The sequence below is a fragment of the Argiope bruennichi genome, chromosome 8 (assembly GCF_947563725.1).
Source record: "Argiope bruennichi chromosome 8, qqArgBrue1.1, whole genome shotgun sequence".
NCBI lineage: Eukaryota > Metazoa > Arthropoda > Arachnida > Araneae > Araneidae > Argiope > Argiope bruennichi.
This window is the reverse complement of record NC_079158.1, coordinates 54,143,593-54,169,561: the sequence shown is the minus strand read 5'-3', so window position 1 is coordinate 54,169,561 and position 25,969 is coordinate 54,143,593. Positions and strand designations below refer to the sequence as shown.

General features: G+C 25.0%; 1 protein-coding gene across 4 annotated transcripts in view; it reads left to right on the top strand.

Moving 5' to 3' along the window:
- Positions 1–25,561, top strand: part of LOC129980870 (protein turtle-like) — a 228,766-nt gene extending 203,205 nt beyond the window's left edge. For 3 of the 4 annotated variants that reach the window (XM_056091316.1, XM_056091313.1, XM_056091317.1), the window contains 5 exons: positions 2,603–2,803; positions 4,132–4,233; positions 5,747–5,887; positions 8,902–8,983; positions 17,914–25,561. In XM_056091316.1, the coding sequence (XP_055947291.1) occupies positions 2,603–2,803; positions 4,132–4,233; positions 5,747–5,887; positions 8,902–8,983; positions 17,914–17,980 (593 nt within the window). In that variant the 3' untranslated portion in view covers positions 17,981–25,561. Of the gene's footprint in view, positions 1–2,602; positions 2,804–4,131; positions 4,234–5,746; positions 5,888–8,901; positions 8,984–16,266; positions 16,291–17,913 lie in introns of all 4 variants that reach the window. The other variant, XM_056091314.1, reaches the window with a different exon arrangement.
- The last annotated feature ends 408 nt before the right edge of the window (positions 25,562–25,969 follow it).

Below are 25,969 nucleotides of genomic sequence, written 5' to 3'. Positions count from 1 at the left end.
GATTTAAACCATGCAATTTTATTGTTTTTCCCCTTTTCATTGTCAAACAAGATTTTTTTTTTTTTTTTTTTTTTTTTTTTTAATTTTGGAGACAATTTCAAGTCTTTCATTAAATCATAACCAGGAACTAAAATAACATCTTCTCAGTGCGAATGTAAAGACAGAAAAGGCAACTGTGGGAACTCATTTGAAGACTTCATGCAATCAAGAAAAGAATTTTTCTGAATTATAACTGGGTCAACATTTCTTTTAGGCATGTGATTTTCACATGATATGTCAGCTCAATATTAAAATTATTGTAATTAAATCCTGAGAGGTGTGGAAGAAGATTCCTGCATGGCTTGGAAGTTAAAGAAAGTGTTTTTTTTAATTTAAATGATTATAAAAAAAGATTAATTACAAAAATTCTAATAATTTAAATAACAAAGCAGAAAATCTTCCTCGTCTTTTTTCTTAGAAACTTCATTATAATCCAATTTTTTAATTAGAAATTCATAAATTAAGTTATAAAAATGAATAAACAAAAACTAAAAACTGGAACTTCTCATCTATTTTATTAATTTTAAGGCATTCCCCAAACTGTAAAAAAATCTGTAATCAGTCTTTATATGAGTTTATTTTAAATGTTTTTATGAAAATTTTCACATTTTTTTTTTTAAAGTTTGAAACATTTTAGTCTTTATATGAGTTCATTTTTTAAAAGTGTTTTTTATAAAAATATTCACATGTTTTTTTTTAAAGATTGAAACATTTTATCTTTAATTTCCACCTCTTCATATTGAGTTAAATACTCATAGCATTTCTTCTTGTGAATGTCTTTCTAAAAACTTCTTCATTATTATCTATATCACTCACTGTAATGTTATTATTCCTTATACATTACCATTTTGCAGTAAAACTTCATAAAATATTTGGTAATCATGATATTTTCACCAACATGGAGAAAACTGGACCTGTATATCTTCATCAATAATTTCCATATTTTCAGATACTGCCATTTTTTATAGCTATCAGTTTAGTCTATTTTATTGAACTTTGACAAATAAGAAATCTTGAAACATTGTGTGTGGGGGAGGGGATTTGCTTCCAAAAAATCCAAAAGGATTTTGTTACAGATATTATTTTTCATAATTTGGAGAAAAATAGTGTTTAAATATTGTTCAATGTCAAAATGTTATACATTTTTTTTTATTAAAATAGACAATTTCATTTAAAAAAAGTTCATTGAATAGTTACAGCTATATATATGGTTGAGACAGAACTTTTTTTAATACATAAGTGATTTTTCGTAAGGACAAATTAAATAAACAATGTTTTCAAACTACTAAGGAAACACAGTAATGCATTTTAGTCAAAAAATTGCCTGATTGAAATTTAAAAAAAATTTTATGCTTGAAAATGAGTCAGTTATGGCCTTTTTGAGTCCAGTGAAATCTTTAAACAAGTTGACTAGTGTAAGTGCTTGGTTCTTATGCTGTGATTACTTTTACTGAATCAATTTTTTCCTTTGCTCTAATAGTTATCTTTGTCATAGTTTTTCCATTAACTCATAATAAAAATCCTGTTCAGCATCATTCATGTTGTTTACAATTTCTTCACTTCATTCACTTTCTTCAATTTCATGTGATTTGTTTAAATCAGTTCACTGGTTGTTAAAACCTTTGTCTCCATATAAACCTCTCTTCTTCTATAATGACTGAAAATCGATATTCCATAATATTCTTTCCACATTTTTTTTTTTTTTTTTTTTTTTGCTGTTTGTTCTTGCAATTTGTTTTGTGTATTTGCTATACTATATATATATATATATATATATAATATATATATATATATATATATATATAATATAATATAATATAAAGTATTGTAAATGCTTCTAAAGTAAAGTAAATGCTTCTACCTAATTGTATATTGACATTTGTAATAATAAAATTATATAAAAGGAGCAGAATTAAATAATTTATATATTTTCACATTAAAGGAGCATATCTGTTGGTTTAAACATATTTGAAAGCATTGGATTGTTCTCTACAAATATATAGATTTTTTTAAAAATATCATTGATTAAGATAAAGTTTAATGCAAAATGATGCTTTATTCATGATGGAAAATTTATTATTAGTAATTATCAATTGCAATTCCTTTAATATTGATATTCATAAGATATTCATATAGAGAAGTGACGCTTAGGCTGTTACACTTTTAATGACTATTCTAATTAGAACATGTGTTGTATATTTCATATGTTAATAAACTAATAATATATAGAGTAAAATAATAAAGTAGAGTGAAGCATGCATGCACTGAGTTTATTTTTTTAATTTTATATATATATATATTTGCAATTACACAGTGAATAAGTATATTCTTGTTACTACTAATATAATTATATTAGTTGCAAAGTGGCATAATTAAATTTAACTATTTCTTAGTTTTTCATTTTTAAACTATGCATTCTTTTTAAATTGCCCACTATTATGTTAATTACTGGTAAGAGTAGCAGGAAAACATATTCATGTATATTTTATTTTTTTAAATAATTTGTGAAATTTGAATTATTATATTGTAACATGAGAATATAAGCTTTGATTCTTTTTTTTAGTTCCTGCAGAACCACCTACACCACCAAAACCAGCTCCTGGGCCTGTAAGAAATGTAACTGTCACTAAAACACTTCTAGGTGTTCGTATTACATGGAACCCTCCTGCAGATACCGTTCCTGTATCACATTATATGATTGATTATAAAAACGATCCTCAGTGGCAACACTGGGGTCCTATTAAAAATGTGACTCATTTTGAAGGTATATTATCATAAAATATTTTCTTTTTTATATATATATGTTATGAATTCATTTTATAATGTCTTGCATATCTTAACACAAAGACTGACTCTTTTCATTTTTGGCCGTAATTCTTAGGGGTTTTTTTTTAATTTTTAATTTTTTTTTATTTATTTATTCATAATGCGATTCTTAAAATAATGAAAAGGAAAATCATTCTAGAAAAATATAGTAAATAAGTTCATGGGGGACGATCTTCAATTGAGTTATTTTTTCCAGACTTCTAAATAGTAACTAACAACTTTTATTGTATTATCTTGTTTATTTTTCATTGTATGTAAGAGGTCACATTCTATGCTATTCTAAATCTGATTAACATTTGTCATGTAATGGTAATATCAAATATGGTCAATCATTCAATTTCTTTTCAAATACATTGAGGGGAAAATTTGATCTTTCATAATTTTTCATACTTTAAAACATCTTTTTTTTTCTTTTCTTTTAAGTTATCAAGTTTATTTACAGGGGATTTTCAACTGAAAGGTTAAGTAGAAAAGAGCTGTAGGACAAATGTGTAGTTTCAAAGAATACTTTTGAAGAATTCTCTGCATGCAAGAGTTTACTCTGCATTTATATATAATGAAAAATTATCATGCATATTTTTATTAGAAAAGATAGTATTCTAAAATGCCCCAAAAAATAATTTGAACATTTTTTTCCTATCAAAATTACTGTGAGTTGAAATAATTATTTATAACCATTTAAATGTTTTCAGTATCATCTATATCTTTTAATTATAAACAATAAATTCAAGTTATATTACATAATAATAAATAGCCCTTGTTATTTTATTTGTCTAGACTGAATTGTGCTTACTAGTTGGTTGAGAAATAAAATAATTATGATTTGTTAAAATTTTAAATGCAAAATAAAACAGAACTGTATACTAGCTGAAAATAAATTTCTTGCATTATCAAAAAAAGTAAAGCTTAAAAATTTTCGATTTTAATGGATTCTAAAGTAGATGGCCATTTACAGTTATGAGTATATGACTTCATTTATTAGTTAATTCTGAAGCAAAAAAATGTAAAGAAAATAGAGATATAAATTGGTTATTGAGTAATATGTGTTTAGGAAGGAGCAATCGTGGAAGATTATTTATTTTTTCTCATATCTGTACTTTTCAATGACATCGTCTTAAATGGGTGTTTTACATTTATTTAAGTTCTTGAAAATGGAAAAGTTACTACAGAGTATGAATTCTTGAAAGGAATCCATTGAAGATTAATTTAATTTAAATTTTGAAAATGATAGTTATACATCTTAATTGCAATTATTCTCTTTTATAGCCAAACTTCTGCAGGGTGGAAAATATGTGTTTAGAATTATAGCCTATTCTAATGAAGGTGTTGCAGGAACACCGAGTAATGAAGTTAAGCTGGAGATACATGGTATGCTTTATTCCTATTTACTTTTTATACAGCTTAAATTCTATCTGTTTTACTAACTTTTAATCAAATTAAGATTCTTTTTTATATTTAAAATTTAGAAAATTATTAAAACTAAAACATAATGCATTATTTTCAGATTAACTTTGATGCAAATTTCTATTTCTTTTTACAGCAATTAGAATTTACTCTCTGATATTTATTCATAAAAACAGAATTTTGGTACTTTCTCATATATCAAAATTCCACGTTCTTTATGAATGTCTTGTCATACTCAATGAATCAGTATTTTAAGTATAATGATATTAAAAATATTTTTCAAAAAGAAAGTAATTCTATTTGCTAATTAAACCACAAAACTAATTAATCTGTTTAATAGAATAAATTTGCAACTTTCCATAACTTGTGTGAAACTATTACTTGTAAATGAAAACTGTGCTTTGTAGATGTCTCTTGTTTACTTTATATATCTTAAAGAATTCTTTTGATCAAATTAAATTGATGTTATTTTGAAAATTTTCATTCCATAAAACCTTAAAATTTTGAAGCAACAAATTTATTTTATGTATTATTAAAGATTGTCATTTCAAAATACTATGAGGAAAAAAATGAATTTCTATGAAATGATCATTAAGATTTTTTTCTGTCAGTTGCTCTTTATGTGAATAATGTGAATAAAAAATAATTTTGAACTGAGTGAATTTTAGTATTGAAAAAAGACAACTTTCTATTGTAGTGGTAAGCTCAATTCCTATTTGAAGTTTTGTTTATTTCATAAATTTCTGATTAATAAATTATATCACATTTTCATATCAGTTGGAAAAAAAAATTAATATTTGAACTTAAAATGAACTATTAGGTCTGTGATATTTCTTATTTTCTCTTTAATTATTAGATTATCCATTTTATTATACAAATTAAATTTTAATCAATCTAGAATACTTTTTTAACCATTTGCAGCTTTTTTTAAAGACAGGCACCAACAAATCATTTATGGTAGAAGATGACATCTGTTAAAATAAATTAATTTTCAATTTAAATGTTTAGTTTTCAAGAAGGATTTGCAATTTAAATTTGTTTCCATATTAAACTACTGAACATAGACAAGTGAATATTTGAAAGTAAGAGGGAAGCAACATGGAGGAACCATAACTTCTTTATTTATGCTATTTTAAAATTTTTGAGACAAAGTGAATTTGACATGAACTGAAAGATAGCTTAAGATTAACTAAAGGTATCGAATATATTGCTTAAACAATAATATACTTTTTATCTTTTAAATTCTATAATTTAATTTTATCTTTCTTTAACAATATAAGCAGCTATATAATTTCCTTTAGAAAGAACCCAGATTGTTAAAATCAAATATTAAAGTTAATGATTTTTTTAAGGAAGGAGGGAAAAATTTAAAAGTTGTCTCTTTCCAAATAATAATTTGTACCATAAATTTTCTAAGTATCAATAGAGCCTTTTTTTAACAACTTTTAAAGCTGGAACATTATTGTTTGTTTCACAGGTGATCTCCAGGATCGAAACAGAAGTAAAGCAATCACTGCTGGCGTTGTGGGTGGCATCCTTTTCTTTATAGCTGCCATTGTACTATCTGTATGTGCTGTAAAAATATGTAATAAAAGAAAGAGAAGAAAAGCAGAGAAAGGTAATTTGAGTCTTTTTTTATAATTGAAAAATATCTTAAACTGTATTAATTTGTTATAATCCTATTATATCTGAATTGTGATCTCGCTGATATTCCTGCTGCATTATTTCCAAAAAAAAAAATTCTTAATTTTTCATCATAGCAAGGAAATCCTTCATTTTCCATGATTTTTTTTTTAAATCCTAGAGGAGTTAGAGAATGGAATATGTGCAGGAAAATGAAAAAATGAAGTTCTTCCCCAAAAGTTAAAGTGGTTTAAAAAACATAAGGCATTTATCTAATAATGCTTTACTAATACTTTAATTTAAAGGTTTTCATTTAAAATTAATTAACTCATCCTTATTTGCAATGAAGAGCTTAATAGAAGTATTTGATTTTAGGATTTATTTGTGGCCAATGAAACTTTTAACAACTTTTAAGGGATCTTGGATAAAATTATTTGAGAAATCCAGATCTTCTTATGTGGATGTAAGGCTTACTCCAAAGCATGAAATGACAAGTTAAAACTGATCTATTTGAAAGGAATTTGGCAACATTTTTTAATTTCAGATATTTTGCTATAGTTGATTAAAATGTGATAGACAAGGTTGATCGATAGACCTTCTTGGAATTTAATCTAAATCATATTAAAATTGGATCACATTTACATTGATTTCAATATTTCAGCCTAGAATTCTTTTCAGTCTATGACTTTATCTACTATAAGATGTTCTTAAAAAGGATCATTGAGCCATAATAGTTAAAACTAAGGATTCCTCTATTTTGAAATGCAAGAAAATTTTCAAAATGAGTAAACCGGCTAGAATGAACAAATATTTGATCCTAGTTTAAGATCTGGAGTGTCCTGTCTTATAGGACATAAATTTAGTTGAGAAAATTACATATGGAGATAAACCAAATGTGCTGAAACACAATTTAAATTGTATTAGTTGAGTAAATGTTGAAAGTTTTTTCCCTCTTTGATTTTTGATATATTTTTAGTCATTGACAAAATCTTGATAACCCAAAAAAGTTCAGTTATATACTCTGTTTTAATGTTGTTTAATTGGTGTATTACAAGTCAGTTTATTGTGTGTTAGTGAAATATTGCTTTTCTTTACTTAAACATTTTTACAGAATCTGTTTGAAAAATTCAATTTTTTTTAAATCAAAATCTTCTGATGTTTGTCTATGAAATAATTAGTGATTGAAAGCTGTATATCATATTTTTGTTCTAAGAAGTTAAAAACTTTGTTGCATTGCTTTAAATGTTAATTTTAAAAAAACAATCCAAGAATTGAACTGGGTCGTAATGAAATGTGTATTAATGGGTTTTTTTAAATCAGACAATAGGATAACAGATTGCAATAAAAATAATAATTTACGGGGTGTCCATTTTAATTGTGGTCCAGTAACTAATTTCTAAACTATTAAAGTTAATCATATACTTACAACTGACAATTCACTTTAAATGGCATGAAGAATTATATTTTATATAGTTTGAATAAATATATATACAGCTAAAATATTATGAATTTTTATATGTTCTCCTAATTCTATCAGTTATATTAATTGAAATATATTGAAAAACCTAATGTATTAAATGAAAAAAGTTACACTCTTCCATGACTAATTAATTATGATGCTTTGAATAACATTACTTTAGTTCATCTGAAAAACCTTTTTTCCCAAAAACTACGTATTTGTGTTTTATAACATTAATAAATAACGGTACTTACGTATTAACGCAACCAGGCCAAAATTCGCATAAATCGCCAAATTTGGCGACCCTACTTACGGCAACCCTACGTGTTATACGTGGTTTTTCGTAAAGAAATTATTTAAATCGCGCCAACCTGGTTGCGATAATACGTAAGTATTATCGCTCTTCTTTTATAACTCTTCTTTTGGAATTTTTTAATGAATTCATAAATAAATTGCTTTTAAACTTAAAATGTTATTTAAATATTAAAGTTTTGTTATATATTACAAAAGTTATCATAAAAAAATTGTAGATAGTTTTATACGTTGAATGTGCATATTATAAAATGATGAATTATATCTCTTCTATGATTTCTGTTTGTGAAATAAATTCTCTTAAAGTCAAATTTATAAGGAATTAATTCATACATTTATGCCTGCAAGATTATTTTATTTCTGATTTATTGCATTGGTTTTCAGTCACACCTTTTTTTCACAGAATGTTTAAAAGACAGAAATAATGTTTTGAGCTGAGGGTATTTATACATATATTGTAGGTCTTCTTTTTTTAGAATTTTTTTTTTCTATTTATTTTTCTGATTATTTTATGTTTATGATTTGAATTTGAAATTTTAGGATAGTGATTCATCTTTTTCTGGACCACTGATAGCAACTGAATGTTTAAGCTAGTTCAATTATAGCCTTAAAAACTCAAGAGATTAAATGTTTTAAAAAAATGTTTACTCTTAGTCTCATAAAACTCTTTTGTGCCTTTTCTTCTTTTTTTTTTTAATCGTATTTTTTATACTGTATAAGTTATCAATAATGACAAATGCAAGATCAGAAATTTTTAACGTCTGAATGCTACAGGATCATGTCACTATGTATAAGTCTATAGAATAAAGATACTTTTACAGTGATCATATCTTTTTTATTGTACCATATTAGCTGAAAATTGCACACATTTTGGAACTTTTAAAATAAATCCATTTATTTAAAATGATTCATCATCTTTAGACCTAACACATGCAGAGTTAGAAAAGTAAAATTTGATTTGATTTTTTTTTTTCATTGCATACACTTTAAGAGAAGATCTTAAATAATTCTTCCTAAAAATATTATTCAGTAAGTGAAAAAAAAAAAGTTTTTCTGAATAATACTTTCACTAATATAAGCTTTTGTATGTTTGAATGCTTGATGAAATTTAGGTAAATAAAGCATATTCTATCATATCAGATTATTATATCAAATTCAAACATTTTAAATTTGTTTCTCTTGTAATCAAGTGTACTGCTATAATGATTTTTTTTTCTTCTATGCTGATCTCCGAACAGCCTACATGATGGTGACATGTCCAATAGCAGACGCAAGAAATGGAGGCCATTCACACGGAGGTAGTCCTGTACCGCTCAAAAAGTGAGAACCTTTCTATTTCCTTTCATTTATTTTAATCATTTCATTTTAGCTAGAGAAAAAGATTTTATGTTATTGTAAAGGTACTCTTTAAAATTTTATATTTCTTATAATGCATATGCAACAAATTTGTTTCCCTTTCTGTTAATTTGAAAATACTTTGAATTATTAAAATTCCTGCTTACATATTTTAATTGGCAAAAATTGTTCAGTGTTTTGTTTTGTACAAATTAGATATGATAGTGAAGCACACTTAGATAGTTACAAAAGAATTATCTAGAAGCAAAATTGTGTTAATGTCTGTGCAGTTATGTTGGGTGTAGTTAAATTTTTTGTGTGTGTTTATAAACATAAGATAGTGGATAAATTAATAAAATTTAGTATTTGCATCATTTTTTTAAGTATTTGTATAGCATTTTTTATCTACAGATTTTTTTTTTATCCTTCCCTCTTTTAGAAATTTCTGTTGTTGTTGTTTTTTAAATCAAAACTAAATCTCTGTAAAAATATTAATAATTATTAGTTAATCTTTTTATTCATTAAGTTATAAATGCAAATTAAGTATCTGCAAATTATAATTGTTGCTTCATGGTGAAAAGATTTAATTATTTCCATTTTGAATCTGCCATGATAGTGAAATATTTTAATTATTTAAATTGTGTCAAGTGGAGATTAAAATGATTATTCACTAAAATTATCCTATAATTATTTTATTGAATAATATTAAAAATTCTTTAAATGAAAATTTGTGAAATAAACACAATATACTAATAGTGATCTTTTTTAGATATATATTAATATTTCACATAAAATAATAAATAATTGAAATTAATATCAGTTATTTTGTAATTTTTGTTTTGTTTGTTTAACCAGAAATTCAAAAATATTTTGTGTAGATTAATTTTTCTTCTGCATTTTCTTAAATATTTACAGATTAAAAGGTTTAAAGCAGTTTGATTCTTTAAAAAGTATTTCAAAGTTCTTATTGTGATAACATTCTTTCTAAGCTTTAGCTCTATGCTTTCTCTTTATGCATATCTCAACATTAAACGTATGGCATTTTACATTATTGTGCAATCGATAAAATTTTAACATAAAAATGTCAAATACTTTTTGTTATTAAATATTAGGATGCCTTTCCTATATTTTTAATTTTTAAACTTAGAAATTACTACTTTTTCAATTTGAATGTACTGCATATAGTCTTTAATGTTAATTATTACCCATAAAATTACATTATAAAGTAAAACTTGAGAGTCAGTGTGATTCTTATATATGATATGTTTCATTTCAAATGTAACAGAAAGTATCAAATTGATTTGCATCAAATCTTAGCTATAGTAACTTGTTCTATGATGGCATGAGTTATTCTTATTTATTTTTTAAAAATGAAAGAATTATATTTCCATAAATATCAATTTTGTTCAAAAGAATTGAATAGTTATTAACACACCCAATATAACAATTATAAATTAGTATTTCAGAGAACTTGAAATACTAATTCTGACCTCAGCTGTTAAAATTCTCATTTTAAATTATCAGTTTATTTTTATTGTTATATATTTTTTTTCATATCTTGCACTTTACAAGTATAAAAATGGCAATATATCACAAAATTCTATTAAAAACCTTATTTTGTTAGTAGTAATTTTGAACTTACTGTGACTGAAATTTAACTTAACATTTTTTCCTTCCAACCAACTGGATTCCGTGTCAACAAAGGAGAAAAAAAGGTGATCCGATTTTTCATGTTTTCTCTATAAATCTTGGTGTAGCCTTTACTATCCTATCTGTTGTCACAAATGTGATTAAATGGCAAATTTCAACCTTTTTAAAAGCACAGCTGTTTTTGTTGAATTTTTCTTGTTGAGCTTTTATCATTTCTTTTCATGAAATGCTGAACAGTGTTACTTTTCTTTTGGATAACTTAGGATGGTTGTCAATATTCTGCTCAATGTGCCTTTCTTTTCCCTTTATTATTCCCACAGCTGCATTAAAATGTATGCTAAATCCATATTGTTGCTTTGTATAATGTTGATATAAAATATTTGTAAAATAGCATAAATGTTGCTTGGGTCATGTTGCTTTTTAATAATTGTAATTTTTTAAAAAATATTAGACACAAGAAACTAGTTTTTTACCTGTAATATATTGGGTGTCCATATGATTGTGGCCCAAAAGCTAATTTTTAAACTGTCAGAAATAGGTATACAGTGTATCTGTTCTTGTTGTGAGCCAATAACTAATTTCTAAACTGTTGGATTTCTAATTGCAAAAATGCTTTAAACTTAATGTATGCTTCTTGAGTCAATAAATGTATTTCTGCAAAAATTATGAATTTTAACTTTTTTTTTTATAGGTCTAATAATCCTATCTTTCATGTTTAATAAAAACCTGTTAATACTCTTAAACATATGATGAAGGATGAAATTGGTCGAGTTATAGCTGTTTAACATAATTAGTGTTCATATTAAAATTTAATTGGAATGGTAACATAACAGTAAATATTTCAGTTTCTGTGAATGATCCCATTATATTTCTCTCGAGGCCTCGAATTTATCTATAAAATTCATCTATAATTGTGATTTTTAACATTTCATTAGTTTCAGTCGAAGGAGAATTGTTCTTATATGTTATAGTATAAAAATGTTATGTTTATATATTAGTTAAATTTTTGCTTTATATGTTTTCTTTATGTTACAGTATTAAAAATATTTTATCAAATATAATTGATAAGTTTGTGGAACTATATATAAGTTAGATTTCGTGACTTTTTGAGAAATATATTTATTGACTCGAACAAATAAAATATGATTCTTCTCATCATATATAGCATTTTTCTTACTGGAAGTATATAAACTATATATATATCACTAATATTTTAGAAATTAGCTATTCAAACACAATAAAAATAGATACCCTATATATTTCTAATTAGAAAAAGGCTCTAATAAAGAATTGCATTTTATAGGCTGAAAAAATAATGATGCCTAAATTTTCATGCACTCTTTTATAATTCAGATTTAGTAAATTATTCTTGACTAAACATTTTAAATAAAGTTTCATACTTAGTGATTTAGAGTGATTAAATTAAGAAACGTTGAATATCTCTGCCTTAAATAAGTTAGATTGTTTCAATGATTACCTAGAGAAAGATCAGTGTTCAGTATGGAAATATTTTTGGTTGAGAATGTTAGTGTGATAAGAATATTTTACTATGACTGACAGAACCATGACATTGCTCACCAGTTTAGGCATCATAATTAGATAGATATAGACATCTGAAAATGTATACCTATCTCAAACGATTTAGAAATTGGATATATGAACACAAATAGAATGGAAATACGATATATATATAATTAACATTTTATTGTCTTGTATATTTAAATATTTCTTTATGTTTATTGTAAATATATAATTTTGATCGTGTAATTTCAATTTTAATGAGTGAATGAAAGAAAGGTATTTTAAAATAATTATAATAATAAGGACTTCATAATGTTAACTTCAAAAACAGTTATACATTAGTTAAACTTATGCTTTATATGTTTAATTTATTTAGCTTTTATTGCACTTGTACAGATATTCTTGTTCATAGTCCCATAATGTTTTTGTAAGTATATATCAGAGTACCAAATACCAATAGGCTTGTCAACTTGAATGGACTTGTCTCTTGAATTTTACTCTTTAATTAACTAAATGCTATAATAGTATGTGAAACTCCAAAATTTTATACCTTTACCTCTGTTCTGAAAGATAAAAATATAGGATACAAAGTTAAACTGTAATTTTAAATTAAATAAATGTAATTAAATGAAAATCAGAAAACAGAAATATATTGCAATCACATTTTATAAGTTTTTATTATTTAACTGTAAATAAGTTGAATAAATAAAATTAAAAAATACTATCATTTAATTGAATTAAAAATTTTAGGATAGTTTTGTCTGATATTTCCATTTCAAATTTAATATCCAACTTCGAATTTTAAAAACCATGCCATATCTATTTTACTTATGAAACATTCAATCTCTTTATTGTTTTTTTTTTTTTTTTATTTCAATGACCAAAATATTAAAAGTGTGCCAATTAACTGCAAATATTTTACTAATTAACCAAAAAATTTATATAAAATATTTTTGTTTGTAAATATTTTTTTCCTTTGTGCTATTGTAGCAGTTAGCATAGAAAATTATCTGATCAATAACTTATACATAGACTTTAAAACATTTTTACAAGAGCATATAAAAGTGGAAGACTTTTAAACACATCTTGTGCCCTCTATGTGTGTCTTTATAGAAATCTTTTTCTCACCAAGTTTATAAATGCTTCAATTAATTTTGCTTCAAACACCTTTTTTTATTATCATTTTAGCTCTTGCTTCTTTTGCCCTGCATTAAAATACTGAATCTGTATTTTAGTTTAGACTCGGTATTGTTTTCCATCAAAATGGAAATTTGCTTTTTAATACTTTGTTTCTGCTGCAATTTGGATGTTTCTTTGATATATTGAACAAAGATGGATTTTGAAAAAAAAAATTTAACTAACATTCAAATTATTTTAAAAGGTTGAAAAGTGTTTTTACTTTTTGTCAGTTAAAGATAAGTAGATGCTAAAAAATGCAAAAGCTTTTAAATTAAGATAGAAAATTAAGTTACACAAATAAAATAATGCTAGTGTTAACTTTCAGAAAATTGTGCTTCTTAAATTTTTACATCTGTCTGGACAAAATTGTTATATGAAAAAAAAAAAATTATGTTTAATTTCACTGATTAGACTTTTATAAAACAGTGCATAAAGGTATCTTTAAAATTAACTGAATTCTGCTTAATTAAAACTGCTAAAAACCATGTATTAAATTAAAAATAGAACTATCTCCAGAAATAAAAACAAATGCTATAAGACATAAGACAAAAATCTTATAAATTCTGTCTATATTCCTAATGCATTTGTTAATTTGTTATGCTTTCACACTGAAGCATTCCTTTTATTATTATTATTGAGAAAAAAAAGATTTGTATGTAGCCTGAAAAATCATTACAAATTTGTGCTGCTGAAGTCCTAAAATATAAAATTACGACACTCATATGATAAGCATAAAATAATTGATAATATCGAAAAAAACAAACAAAAGGGGGGCAAAATTTCTCTTGCAATGGTAGCAAAATTCTTCATTGATTAAAATAGTTATTTATTTTTTGCTTCATATTTTTCACAATAATTTAATTTTATTTGCATATAAAAATTATATGCATATGAAATCTTTTATTAGATATATTATATCTTATTTTATTATTTTTTTATTAAATTTTAAGTTCTGTTTTTTTTATTTACAAATTATAATATGATTTTATGTCAATATTGGAATTATTTGTTTTGTTTACTTTATTAAAGCAAGTCTAATAATTTTGCATGTGATGTTTGTAACTACATTAGCAAGGATTAAATCCATATTATTTACTGGAATTCTATTTAAAAAGCTTAATTATACATTAGTATTGAAGGGAAAAAAAATTTAAGAATACATTATGAATTGTTTTCTTTGAAATAGGTTTCTCAAATTTTAAATTATATTTGTCACTTTAAATGTCCACCATTAATTAATACTTTATTGTATTCTATTTGTGATACAATACTTCAATGTTTGTTAATACATTTTTGATTTAAAAATTGCCATTGCACTATTTTATATAGTTTTTATTTTGATTGTTTAAATGATTAAAATATGATTTAAACCCTCCCCCCCCCCCTTTAAAATTAAGTAAGTTTTTGCAGTAGTATGCAGTTTATATATATATAAAGACTTAAATCTGCCTAAGAAAAATTAATCAAGGAAAATTATGTAAAAATTTCAGAAATGTAATTTTTGAAAATTAGTTGCAGGATTGTTTTATTAGCATCAACTAATTTCTTGAAAATTTCTCATTATAGAGTTTTTATAAAGTAAATAAAATCTAGGATAACTTTAAATTCTGAACTGCTCTTTTTCATCTGAAATATCCCCATTATTTAAATATAAATGAATGAAAAGTCTTCTAAAAATGTTAACTCGTTTTTTCTAAAATGAATCTTACATTTCTGTCTATATTAACTATTAATGCATTGATTCCTTTTTTATATATCTTTTGGACAAAATTTGCCTTATCAATATTATTATCAATTTTTTGCCTTTTTCAGTTTTTTGTATGCATTATAAATTCCTAATTCCCATATCAGATCTCCTTGTATTAACTTTTTTCTGTAATTTTCTTTGACTATTTAACAATTGTAATGTTAAAGAATAGTTTTTTGTAGTTATGTATGCATAAAAGTTCCACATCTCTTCCTAAAAAATTATATCAAATAAGTTTAAAAATTAAAAAATATATGCAGTTAATTAGAAGTTCTAACCAAATTCTAATCTTTTCCCAACAGTACAAGGAAAATTATTCCAGATAAAATATTTTAAACTATGTTAAATTTTACCATTTCAATGAAATCAATTTCATTACTGTGCAATATTCCCTTTAATTGTTTCTCATTTTTTAAAAAATTAAATTGTTATTAACCTTAAATTGCTCCACCACTACTATTTCATTTTAATATATGTTTTTTACCAAGTTTTTTTCAATAATGATTTTTAAAAATACTTAAAAGCAAGCATAAGTCAATCACTCAAACAGAAGCAAAAAAAGTAAAGTCTTTGTAAGCAAATGAAAAAGATATTTGACAATGTCAGTGATTTCAAGTTATGAATAATTAAACAATATTTTGCCTTTTTTTCTACTGAAATTTCGGATGAAATTATTCAGAAAAAATTTACATCATCTTAGAAATTTTACCTTTTTAACAATTACAACTTCATTTTTGTGCAGCCTTTCTAAGTACTTTTATTGCTGAGCAATGTTAAGACTGAATATCTCCAGCTCTATTTTTTTTTTTTTTTTTTTTTTTTTTTATCTTTTATTGTCTATATGTATAATATGTTTTGCAAAGGGTTTTGTATATTATAATATTTTACATGAAAATAATTTCTACATTAAATATATTATATTCAAAAGAATTTTAATCCCAAATGAAGCCAAGTATATCAATTATAATATATATTCTAAGTAATGGAATATTTTTCTCGAGATTTTATTTAATAATATGTAACATGTATAGAAGTTTATTATTATTATTTATTTATTTTTTATTCTTATTGAGAAACAAGTAAACTCTAGAAAATTTTAAACACCTATCCGTTTCTTTATTCTTCTTTTGAAACTTAATCTATATTTTTCTTTTTCTTTTTATGCAATTAGCAATTGAGGAAGCCTGTACAATAGGTAAGATTGTAGGGTTTGATATAATTTTGTTTTTTAATCCTGGTTGCTTTTGAACTGTTAAAGAACTTCATTTCTGTGTGATGAATACTTGACGGTCTTTTATCTTAATTTTTTTTAAATTCTGTATGTTCTATATGTGCTTAAAAGGAAAAGTAATATTCACAAGATCCAAATTTTCTCTTCTGTATATCTAAATTATTTTAAAAGCACTCTTGAATACCCTGATCGATAGATATTCTTATTTTAAATCTTGCAATCCAAATTTTCTCACTCTGCAAATATTTTTCGTCTCTAAAATCAAGCAATTAAAAATAAAGAATAATTAGTTTTCTGCCTTCTTTTTTTTTTTTTATGAATAATTTTTTTTCTCTACCCCACACAAAAATTATAAGAAATTTTTGATGAATCATGTAATTTTTTTTAATAAAATGAGGGAAATTTTTATCATAAGTATTGCAATAAATGGCAGATTAAACATTTTGAGAACTCGGACAGTGCTTAATTGGAGGAATCTTTTTTACTAACTGGAAAGTTTAATGTTATGTTTCAACAAATTTTTATCTTAATCAGTACCTTAATGGTGTACATCCATTTAATTTAGTAACTTAATGAAAATTTATATATTTTTGTTTTTAATAAGTATACCATAAAAGAATGATAATAAATTTTTAAAAAATTAACCATGATTAATTAATGATGTCTTTACTTACATTTATAACATTTACATATTATTATTCTACAAGACCTGTCTAGTAAAATAGGATATAACTGATTATGTTTTAATAATATTCTGATATATTATAAATAAGTAATTAAGTATACTTTAATCTAATTAATAATTATTTTAATAATTGAATTTAAACATACCCTATAGTCCTACTTTTAGCCTTATAATTCATAAACTTATTTTTTTTATAGATTTATTTAGTTAGCAATTAGACTAATAAAATTTTTTAACCTAGGCCCTCAACAGACATTCTAGTCAAAAATCTGTCACAAGTTACAATACTCATGATTTGGCACTGCTTTTGAACTATTTTTTAATAAATTTGTTCATTCTTCTGTAATATGTTTAAAATAATGAATGAAAATCAAACTTTTATACACAAATGTGCATGCATTTTTATACACAAAAATTGGATGCCTAAATTAAAATCATCAAACATTTGCATTTAATACTATGATTCCGTATATAAATTTTGTAATTTTTATTAAAGATAGATTTTCTATTCTTATACAAAAAATTTTAACCATTTCTAAAGCCTTGAGTTGTATAAATCATGTGAAATATCTAACCATGATAAATATTAATAGCATTTTATACTCTTAATGCATTTTACACATTTACTATATGTATATATAAAAGTATTTGATGAATATAATATATAAAGAGTCACTATATGTATAAATACGCTTCTTTCTATCTAATAATGACTCATGATCAATGAAAGCCCATACTTCCCATTATAAAAAATTTTATGTTATAAATTTAAATGATTTTTTTTAAGTCTAATTACCTAATATCTGTTACTGTACTAATGGTATGAAAAATTGTTCTTTCAAAAAGTTAAATTGATGTATGTTTAAATATAAAAGAATTGAATTACGATTTTTTTTCTGTAGATACCAGGAAAGCAGAATATCAAGTTTAACATTACAGAACATTAGAAGAATTCTCTGCAGATGTTAATCATTTTAGGCTTAGCCTGTAAACCCGAGAGGCTTTTGCTCCTTTTCGGAAGATCGATAAACTTCGACACGTCTCTCGAAGTTTGTTGCAGTGGTACTGGAGAAAAATGGCATTTACTAAGTTTTCAGCTTCATTTGAAGAAAGAACTCTTACTAAACAAGAACCAAGGGCCATATGATAATGGCCCTGGGAAACATCAGTTAGATGAAAAAGCTGAAGATCAATTATGCCCACCTCCCACACAGCATTTTTATTCCGTCCAGTCTCTCCATAAATAGGAAGAAAACCTATAAAAAGAGAAGAATAGGACAATTCACAGCATCCTCTACCCCACCTCATTTATTCATTCACCTCTCTCTTAGTCATCATTGGAGAAGAATCTATTATTTCTGTGCACACAGGGAGTGATAGGGCCCTGAATCTCATTGAAGGTAGATAGACAACTGAATAAATAAATGGATTATGCAGAAAACAGTTCTCTGTTTCTAATTTTCAACGTATTTTTGAAAAGATTCACAGTTAGTCTGCAAATGTTGTGTTTTACACTACTGATCAAAACACTACTTCACTCAGTGACTGTGCTCAAAATTTTCACTGTATAGAGTTTCAATCAAAAACTTGTGTTCCACAAGTCTCGGATTCCTCATTTTTATATTATAGGATGAAAAGTACAAATGTGAAAGCATTTTATAGCTTCTATTCTAGGACACAGTTGCTAGCCTTTTATTTATTATTATTATTTTCATCCAGTTATCTCAAGCTGTTTCTGTAAGTTTGGTTTTTCTTTTAAGAAAATATCCTTCTTTCCCAAAGAAACAACTTGCACTTGAAACTATTTCCATTGAATTCTGTGCAATAGTTCTATTTTCTTGATTTTGCAGTAGACTATGATTTTGGGGAAATTCAAAGTGTTTCTTTTATTTGCCATTAGATATCAGCATATCTATAAAAGAAGTAAAATCTTGTATTTGTTTTGTAACTTTTTTTTTCTCCGGAAATGTGATGCATAACGATGCAATTTTAGAACTGTTTTGTTTCTGAGTGCAGTGAGAATCCCATGAGGAAAAAAGAATAAAATATTGGCAGTGGTACCACCAATGAATGTATCTGTTCTTACTATTACCCATCATTTGACAGAACTCAGGGAGTGAAATTGATGTTCATGAAGCAAACAAAATCTTCCAGAAAATGTTGCTTCAAGTTTTGTTAGAAATTAGCCCATGACCAAAATAACAGCTTAATATAATGCTACAGAGGATAATTAGTTATAATTTAAGCTTGCCTGTGAACGATCCATGTGCAAGTTCTTTCTAGTCTTCAGGTATCAAGCCTAAGTCAGTTTAGAATTAGGTCTGAAAAGATCAGCAACAACAGTCTTATAAAAACACTTTTTAGTTTGCAAAAGTGAGTTACTGCAAGGAACTTTTGTTTGTATGATGGTTTGCAGCTGTGATAATATTGCAAAAAAAGAGTGTTAATATCCATTCAACTGCAGCAACAGTTTGAATAAACACAGAAAGAATTTTTTGAAAGCTTGTAATGACCTACTTTGCACACAGCTCTATGTTGCACTTAGTCCAAATACACATGTCCTCTTCTATATTTGGGGTCTATACTACTGTTTTAGGGACATCCCTCCCTACCACCAAAGAGATTGTATGCACACCTTTCATGTGTGGTTTAATGCTTCTGTCTTGGTGCTTGCAGACAACTAAACTTTGCTTTATCTCCATATCATTCTAATATAAAAAATTTAAAATAAAACATCTGGATTTTATGAGACATCACGTATCAGAAGCCTCATTCTGTGAGAACCTGTACAGTAAAAATTTGCTGGTATCTGCTGCAGTTGAGGAAATGATCTGCAAAGTAGTTCCAACAAAACTATTTCACTCTTTGTTCTTATTCCTTTCTTTCTCTTTTAAAGAAAGAATGCAGCAGAAACCAGGAAAAATTTCTCCCTTGTGTGTGTGTTATATACTTGTTGTTTAAAATAGACAATTGTTGAAGCTTCAGGACCAGACATAAATTTTTCTCAGTGTCTCACTGCCTTACACGTGCCAAAAGCACCTTGTGCTTAAATTTCTCTGCGGTATTCGGTGCTGGAGTTACATTGAAATTCCGACCCATCATAAGGACAGTTGGGGACGGACGCTTCGAGTACTTTGCTCGTGCAGGAACTGTCAGCTTTGTCAAGACAGAGCAATAACGGATGCATTGCTCAATGAAAAACAAAACAAAACAGAAACCACATTTAAAAAAAAAAGCAAAAAAAAATATGTTGTTGAATGCAACCAAAGTTAGCTTGTTTGTATATTGTTGGAGAGGAACTCTGGTTAGATTGTTCATTAATCCAATGTAAAGCTAGATCAATACTGTTTGAAGTGTTTTAGATAATGAATTCAGCGCCTGTACAGAAATTTTAAAAAAGGAAATCATTGTTTTCTCTTTATCACACAATTAAATGAAACTTTTACATGTAATCATATATAATTTGAATAGAATTGTGCAATGCTGAGTTTAGTATATATTAGGTTTCTTATAAGTTATTAGATTTCTTTTTAGTCATTTATTTTTTTAAAAAAATTTTACAAATTATAATTATGCTTTTGAATTTTTTTCCTCAATACATCAGTGAGTTTTAAAACACACTTAACTGTAAAACTGTTTTCAGAAGTGCTCAATTAGATGGCAGTTAAAATTGTTAAAAATAATTAAATTTTATTAAATATCCATTTTTACTGCAACACAGCTGAAAGAGTTATTATGGATCTTTCTGCTTTCTGCTCAAGTAGTTACATATTAGTAACTTTATTATAAAATATGAAAATGTGATTAAAATTTATAATATACATAATTAGATAAAAATAAGTTTCCTGTATAACTTTTTATTCTAAATATTTTCTAAATGATATTTGCTCTGCTCTGAAAACATTTTTTACTTTAAAAATGGTTTTCTATAACTTCAAAATGCTGTAACCACAAATATTTTATCACTTATAAAAACTTAAATAAATCTGTCGCTCAACTTTTAATAAATTTATATAATTTGAAAAATCTCTATGATAATTTTGCAATGGAAATTTTATTTATTTTTAATATTTCTTCAACTTTTTTGATAATATTTAGATATATTCATATTAGATAGACCCATAAAATGTATTGTTGAAAACAAATTTGCAATACAGAATATGAGGTGTATCATTTCTTTTTTATTAATTTTATAATTTAGTATCTATAACTAAATTAACTTTGTTCTTGTTAAATCAAACTTCAGAATTAAATTAATTTACAAATTATGCAACACCAGTGATAATATAAATTTTTAATAAATAATTCTGTTTTAATAAGTATTTTATTAAAAACCTGAATTTTTAATGAAAGTCTTATGGAAGGTATGCATTTTGTGAAATCTAATAACTACATAGCTCATAAATATTGTTTTCCTCTTGCCTTCAAAGATGTAAGATAACAAGTTGTACCAATACTCTCATGTCTGTACATACAGTTTAATTTTATGCATTTACAGCATACATTTATTCTAGATATTGTCATAACACTATTCTTATTTTGGTTATTATCACTTTTAGAGAGATGGCAACAACAAAAATTAAAATGGTTCATTTATTAGATTTCAAGCGCTATTATTTTTTTCTAAAAAAGGAAAGGAATTATTGTGTGGTTTTGAATTATAAACCAAGTAAAAGGCATTAGAAATAACAAGTGAAAAGTTCATATTAATTTGTCTAGTGCACTAATTTTTATATGTTTAAAAATGAATGAAAATTCCATTATTAATAAATATTGCCCATTTTCAGTAAATGTTGAAAATATTTTTTTAGAATACTGAAAATAATGAATAAATCGAAAATTATGCATGACATGAAGTAAATGATCATAATGAAAAATCAAGAATATGTGAAGCCTACTTTAAATCTATTTTATGAAAATTTCCAGCAAAATTAACTAAATAAATAAACAAATAAAACTAACAAAACATTTTGTTGTAACATTTCTTAACTCTGCTTTAAAATGCCATTTTACGTCAACAATATTATTTTTTTAAAACTTTAAGTAGTAAAATTAATTACATTATTATATCTAAAAAAGTTATTCATCAGAAAATTTAATTAAAAGCTTTATTATAATTTTTTACGATATTGATTGTTTGCGACTTATTTCATGCTCAAATGATATATGGTCAAGTTATGCATTGAGTGGGTTATATTTTAAAATAAAGAAACTATAATCTTTGAGTTTCATTAATCATCATTTACATTTATAAGAATGATTTTTATTTTTTACAGCTAGCCAGTGTGGAAAGTATGTTAATTATTATGTTTTCAATAAAGTTTTTAAATCTTACTATAATTTTAACATGAAATGCATACAAAATGTCTCATCATATGTTTATTACTATCTATATAAATATTCACTAAAAGACATTAAATAAATATTAATTCATTCTATTAGAGCTTTCTACACTGAAATGATGATTTTGAAGAGTTTCATTCCTTAGTGTGATAAAAGAGAAAACAGACATTCTACAAGTTTTTCCGGTTATATGTAGAAAATAAACTTTTATAGTTCATGTTACTGTACTTTTTGGCTTTTCATTTGTGTGCTCTGTACTCTGCTAGATTGCCTTTGTTGGTTTCTTTTCACTTTTTGTCCCTTTTTCACGACGCACATTGTGTTATTTTTGCCAAAATGTTTTCAAAGATATTTAGCCTATCTGTAGCTAATATATATACATATATATATACTATGAAATTGTTATTATTATTACTTTTTGTTTTAAAATGTTGCTAACTATTTTCCTAAATATTTAACTCCCATGGAACAAGTAATTCTCATCTTACATTTTGTTCTGCTGCTGTTATTCTTGTGAAAATGAACGAAAATAATATACTCTGTTGAAATTTAACATATTTCTATGGACATATACATATATGCAATACTGAGTAGGTCTATGATCAAAATTGATTAGATGTGCATATGCAGTATATTTTAAGACAAAAACTGTATGCTAGTCAGCACGGGAAAAAAAATTCTTAACATTTACTATATTGTTTTGTATTTTTAACTGTTATATAAAAAAAATTTGTTTCAATTCCAAGAGCAGGTTAAATATGTAATATTTCTATATTGTTATTTATAATACCAATTTTATTCAATGTTAATTTTTTTCTCTGACTGCTTCATTTGTTTCCGACAAATTATTTATAAAATACTAAGCATATCCTTTCTCATATAGTTAATTAATCAAAATTGACTATAAGATATATTTACATGTAGATTTTTAAAAATATATTTAATATATTTTAATCATTCATCCTGTTCAGTATAAAAAATATTGTATTTGTTGTTGCATCACAAAAAAGAATTATTTTTCATAAACTATTTTTTTTATTTCTTTTATAATCTAAAATAACATTTTTGCTTATTTTGAAAATTTTATATATCAAAGATAAATCCTTCCATGTCAACCTAAATTTTCCAGATATTCACTAAAGCAGTTTTTCAGTCATTGTATCTTCATTAATTGTTATAATGGAATATTGGATTCAGTGCATCACATTTCAGCATGTGATTTCCCAAATGATACTTATAATAATTTCTCTTCTTGTATTACATTATTGATGTGTCATAAATTTCTCTAATATTTATCCAACCAATAAATATTTGTAGCCTCTTAAGATCCATATGTCATTATAATAGATGCTTTTCCCAGCTTTTGAGGAATGTTGGATTTGAAGACTAATTCAATTGGTATATAATTAAAAGTTTTTAAGAGACATACTATATTATTGCATCTATTTGTCATTATTATGGTTTTATTTTGTAAATTTATTGAATTTTTAATTTTGTGTTGTATTCAAATGGTACCAAACATAATATTTAGTTTATCTATTGTTCATTATTGTTGAAATTTTACTGGAGTGCAAGAAGTGGACTAGTTCAAAAAAAAATGAAGTGTAAAATTAATTATTTGATTTCTATCAATGTTTTCTTTTCTAAAATAACTGCCCCCCCCCTCCCTCTTCTCCACTTATATTTAAGATGATTTTGTTTATAGTGCATACATATTTTAATTAATATATTCATTTTATTCAAATATATATAGTTGTTTTTGGATATATTTATCTTATCTTAAAATATCGACTAAAAGCAAGAGAAGTAAGAAACTGAGGATAGTAATATTTTCTTCTAGCACTATTAAGTCGAAAAACATTAGCAAATAAAGCATCTAAAGTTTAAAAAAATTGAAAGGTAATATGACAGTTATTGTTTGAAATTACAAAATTTTTGATTTTTCCTTGTATTTAGATACGATTGTACTTTTTTTCCTGTGGAACATGCAACATAAAATATTTTCTTTTAATCATCATGTATGAAAATAATGGTCAATTATTTATTCAAAATACAATTAAACAAAAATTTAATGAGAATTCAAAAGATTACATAAAAGTTTCAGATTAATTTTTCATTCCATTTGCATTGAAATTATTTGGCAATATAATTTCTAAAAATATTTAAAGATACTAAAATTATTTCCTATAAATTTTCCTTGGTAATAGAAATAAATTATTTTAAACGTTTAAAAAAATACTGGCTATAATATTTCACAAGTCAAACTTTTGACACATAAAAAAAATATTCCCATAATTTTGCAAGAACATTAAATATGAACTAATCTGTCATTGTAAAGAGTAGAATTCTTTAATTTAGAATGAAGAAAGCTTAACACCTGTAAAATCCCACTTTGCAAAAAATGCACATGCAGTGACTTCACCATTTGCTTTCAAATTGTTGCACTTTAGATTAAATGTACCACTGTCACAGTGAAGCAATGAATGCATTTTGCTTGATAATTCTCCAAAGCTCAATTATGAATATTGTATTATGGTGCTACATTAGAAAATGTTTAGTTATAAAGCTTTTTGAAAATTAGGTAAATTATGATACAAAGTAATTTTCATCACATTAGAATTCTTGAACTTAAATGTTTAGTTAGCTACATTTATTGCATATTTATCCTGCCCTTATATCTCTATGAAAAACATGCTATGGTGTCATTACAATATTTAAGTTGATGCTTGTCACTTTCGAGAATTGCAGTTTTATCCAGTTCTGTTTATATGTTATATAATAACCAGGAAGTGTGTATTGCGAGCCTTCGAATGTTATATAGTCATATATCTTTCTAAGAAAGTGTTTTCTATAAAAAGAAATTGTTAAGTTCCCAATCATGATTTTTTAGATGAAAAAAAAAAACACCTTTTTTATATTTTTTAAAAAGTCAACTAAAATTTTTCATGTGAATGATAAACCACACAATATTTCGTATCATTGGTGCTTTTGTTTAAGATTCCATGTTGATTCTGTGTAATAGAAGTCTGTCTCTCTCCAGAGATAAACTGTTTGAAGCATTAAAAGAAAAACTAGTTACAAGAAACACTGACACAAATAAATTGTGAAGATTCTCTCATGTCCGAATCTTCCTTAATTTTTGTCTCTGTTAAATCACAAATAAATTTTCAGTTTGATGTTTAGTATTTTTCTCAGTATGAAAATAAAATAAACAATGAACTAAGTGTCTTTTCATTTTGACTCTCTTTACAAATACATTTCCTTTCTATCCTTATTGCACAAATTCATAATTACATATCCTAATGTAATAAGGTTAAAGTAATTTTTTTTTTTTTCATATTTTAAAGTAAATATACAAAAATAACTTATCCAGATTTAGAAATCAAATAAGTTTGATTATTAGTTAACATTCAATATAGTATTTATCTACGGTCCTAATGTAATATGGTTAAAGTAATTTTTTATATATATTTTTGGTAAATTTGTATTATCCAAAGTATCTTAGAAATCAAATGAGTTTTGATTTGCATTATTATTATTCATTAGCACTCAATATAATATGTAACTATGATACTTTAAATTACTGACATAAGGCAATGGACTAAATATCAAACA